Source organism: Phalaenopsis equestris, unplaced genomic scaffold (genome assembly GCF_001263595.1).
Source record: "Phalaenopsis equestris unplaced genomic scaffold, ASM126359v1 Scaffold000755, whole genome shotgun sequence".
In the NCBI taxonomy this organism is placed as follows: Eukaryota; Viridiplantae; Streptophyta; class Magnoliopsida; order Asparagales; family Orchidaceae; genus Phalaenopsis; species Phalaenopsis equestris.
The window spans coordinates 425,953-428,538 of record NW_018165195.1 but is presented as its reverse complement, the minus strand read 5'-3'; the positions used below and the strand labels follow the sequence as shown (position 1 = coordinate 428,538).

At 36.0% G+C, this 2,586-nt stretch overlaps 1 protein-coding gene across 1 annotated transcript in view; it reads left to right on the top strand.

Moving 5' to 3' along the window:
• Positions 1 to 2,291, top strand: part of LOC110030723 (SEC12-like protein 1) — a 38,346-nt gene extending 36,055 nt beyond the window's left edge. The window contains exons 9-10 of the mRNA XM_020733608.1: positions 1,811 to 1,878; positions 1,974 to 2,291. Of these exons, the coding sequence (XP_020589267.1) occupies positions 1,811 to 1,878; positions 1,974 to 2,158 (253 nt within the window). The 3' untranslated portion in view covers positions 2,159 to 2,291. The remainder of the gene's footprint in view (positions 1 to 1,810; positions 1,879 to 1,973) is intronic.
• The last annotated feature ends 295 nt before the right edge of the window (positions 2,292 to 2,586 follow it).

The following is a 2,586-nucleotide window of genomic DNA, read 5'->3' as shown; positions in this document are numbered from 1 at the left end:
TATATATATATATATATATATTTATGTATAATTTTTATTTTACACATATATACATTACGAAACACACACCTATCTTTGTTTCTATCACAATATCTACTGTGTGCAAAACTTAGTGTGGCTTTGGGGCTTATCTCAAATGATCAAAAAAAGGGTAATAAGACTAATCTTGCTTCAAATATCAAAATGAGCTAGAGACTATCATCTTAACTTATATAATGAAGCTTCTGGGTCTCTTGACAGACACTTGGCTTATTCTCAATAAAGCCTACTGGTTCTTTTGTGGACTTTGAGCATTGACAAATTGTGTTATAATCAACTTACTGATTTCAACAAATGACGTGATTGTCTTAAGTGGTAGACAAGAAAATCATATAAAGGCAGATTTTTTAAAGGTCATAAAAAACCAGCATTTTAGCACGGCATTTATATCGAACCGTGAGACAATCGACACAAAGTAAGCAACATATCTGCCTAATCAGTCCAACCTCAGTAGGGATTTTATTTTGGGATTTTAAACAATTAAATCCAGGACACCTTGGATTGTTTTACCAAATTGCTCCTCCATCTTAGCAATTTGTCAAGTGTAGTCACAAAGTCATTTTATCACTATGTTCATAGAAGTTTCCTTCAGCTTGGGTTCTCTGGCTGGACCTTTGTTTGGCCCTTCAACAGATCTCTGAGTATCCCTTCTAATTCTTTGCATAAATCTACGCTTATCGCACATTTTAAGATGGTGATCAAAATTTGTTTGTGAGTTGTACTAACTTGCTAACTCAATGGAAATGTAAAAGGCTAGACAGAGATGAAACAAATAAAGAAAAATCCACTATCATAGCTGAAATAGTATAGTATAATGCCCAAAATTCAAAACTGAAATCCCCTATTTATTAAAAAGGTTCATAGTAAGTTGTACCTGTGATAAATACAAAAATATACAAGAGATGTGTTGCCTTGATATATACTCGAACTTGAATTGATAGTCGTTTGTCAGTCATATAGGAGTCATTGGGTCTCCAAAAGTTTAGTCAGATTAGATTCTTTAGGCATAGGCGGTTGCATGGTCGGGATTGATCCGATGAGTCTGATGATGATCATGCTCAAGCGTAATGAATTTTACGTCTTTAGTCAGCATATGAGTCTATCTGGTCATTGGCATGTAGATGCCTCAAATCTGATTGAACGAGTTACCCTGAAACTTGGATGGCGAGTCCCATTGAATCCAACTGGTAAGTTCTTCTACAACTCGGTGAGTCTAGCATGATTCCAACTTGATGAACTTATTCTCTTTCGGGTGGGGTGCATGTGTGTGTTTGTGCATCTGCAAGTATAACTTTTTAAAAATGATTTTAAATATTTTGTTGAGATGCAAATATGAGGTACAAAATTTTTATGCTTTTTTAACTTTGACCCTCACCAAATTTTGAATATACCAAGGATTTAGTAAAAGACGGAAGAGGTCCACAAATATCAAAACTTAGCTTCTCTTGCAGTAAGTCTGGCTTTAAGTTTTATAATCAGTAGGTGACAGTCACACTAGTACCTAATTTGCCATGCAATTTTTGCTCAATTTAGCTAGTACTAGTATATATTTATACAATCCTTCAATAGCGCCGCATACTCAGATCAATTGGTAAGACATCTGTTTGTCAATTGTATATCCCCTCTGGTCTGGGGTTTGATTCCTCCCGAGAGTAGGGTGTTGTACTCGAATTATAGGCACATAAGGATGGTCGGGGTTCGTACCATAGAAAAAAATTTTTTTTTAAATACAATCCTATAATACTAGCTAATATGATTACCAAAAATGCAGAATTGTAATTAGCACATCCAAAGGAGGAGCAGCGATCACAAAGCTCAGTGTCCCTGCAGATTGGAAAGGTACTTTTTTTGTATGTGACTTTTTATAATAAAAATACTCTATAATTTCTTTAATTTAGCATACTGTTGAACTTTGATCTGCTTGTCTTTTGCAGAATGGCAAATATATTTGCTGCTTCTGGCTCTTTTCTTAGGCTCGGCTGTGGTATTTTACTTGTTTCATGAGCACTCCGATTCATTCTGGAATTTCCCCCTCGGAAGAAATCAACCAGGTAGACCCTATCTGAGAACTGTTTTGCATGATGATTCTCAGCTAGCAGATGAGCAGAGCCCCTGGTGATTTTGGTGGAGCTATCTTGCAGTTTGCTTCCTGACAACACAGCCTGATGCAGCTGAAAGGCTGATTTACTTTTTTCATAAATGTTATAAATTAAAATAATCGATGCAAAATGCTCAAATGTATTGTTATATATATATATATATAATATATATGTCGCTCGCTGCGACTCTTTGGTAGTACAGCCTAGCGTAAGTCCCCTGAGGTCATGGGTTTTATCCCGCCTGAGTGTATCTGTTTTGCAGTACGGAATCGAGTGGTTATACACATGAGAGTGGTTGGAGGCTCGTATTATAGCCTCCGATCATTCTTTAGAATATGTGTGTGTGTGTGTGCGTGTGTGTAACATGTTTAACGGTTAGCTGTGAAAAGTTTAATTCATGATAATGTGAAGTTGAAAGGCTTTTATCTCCACTACATTTTGTTATTCA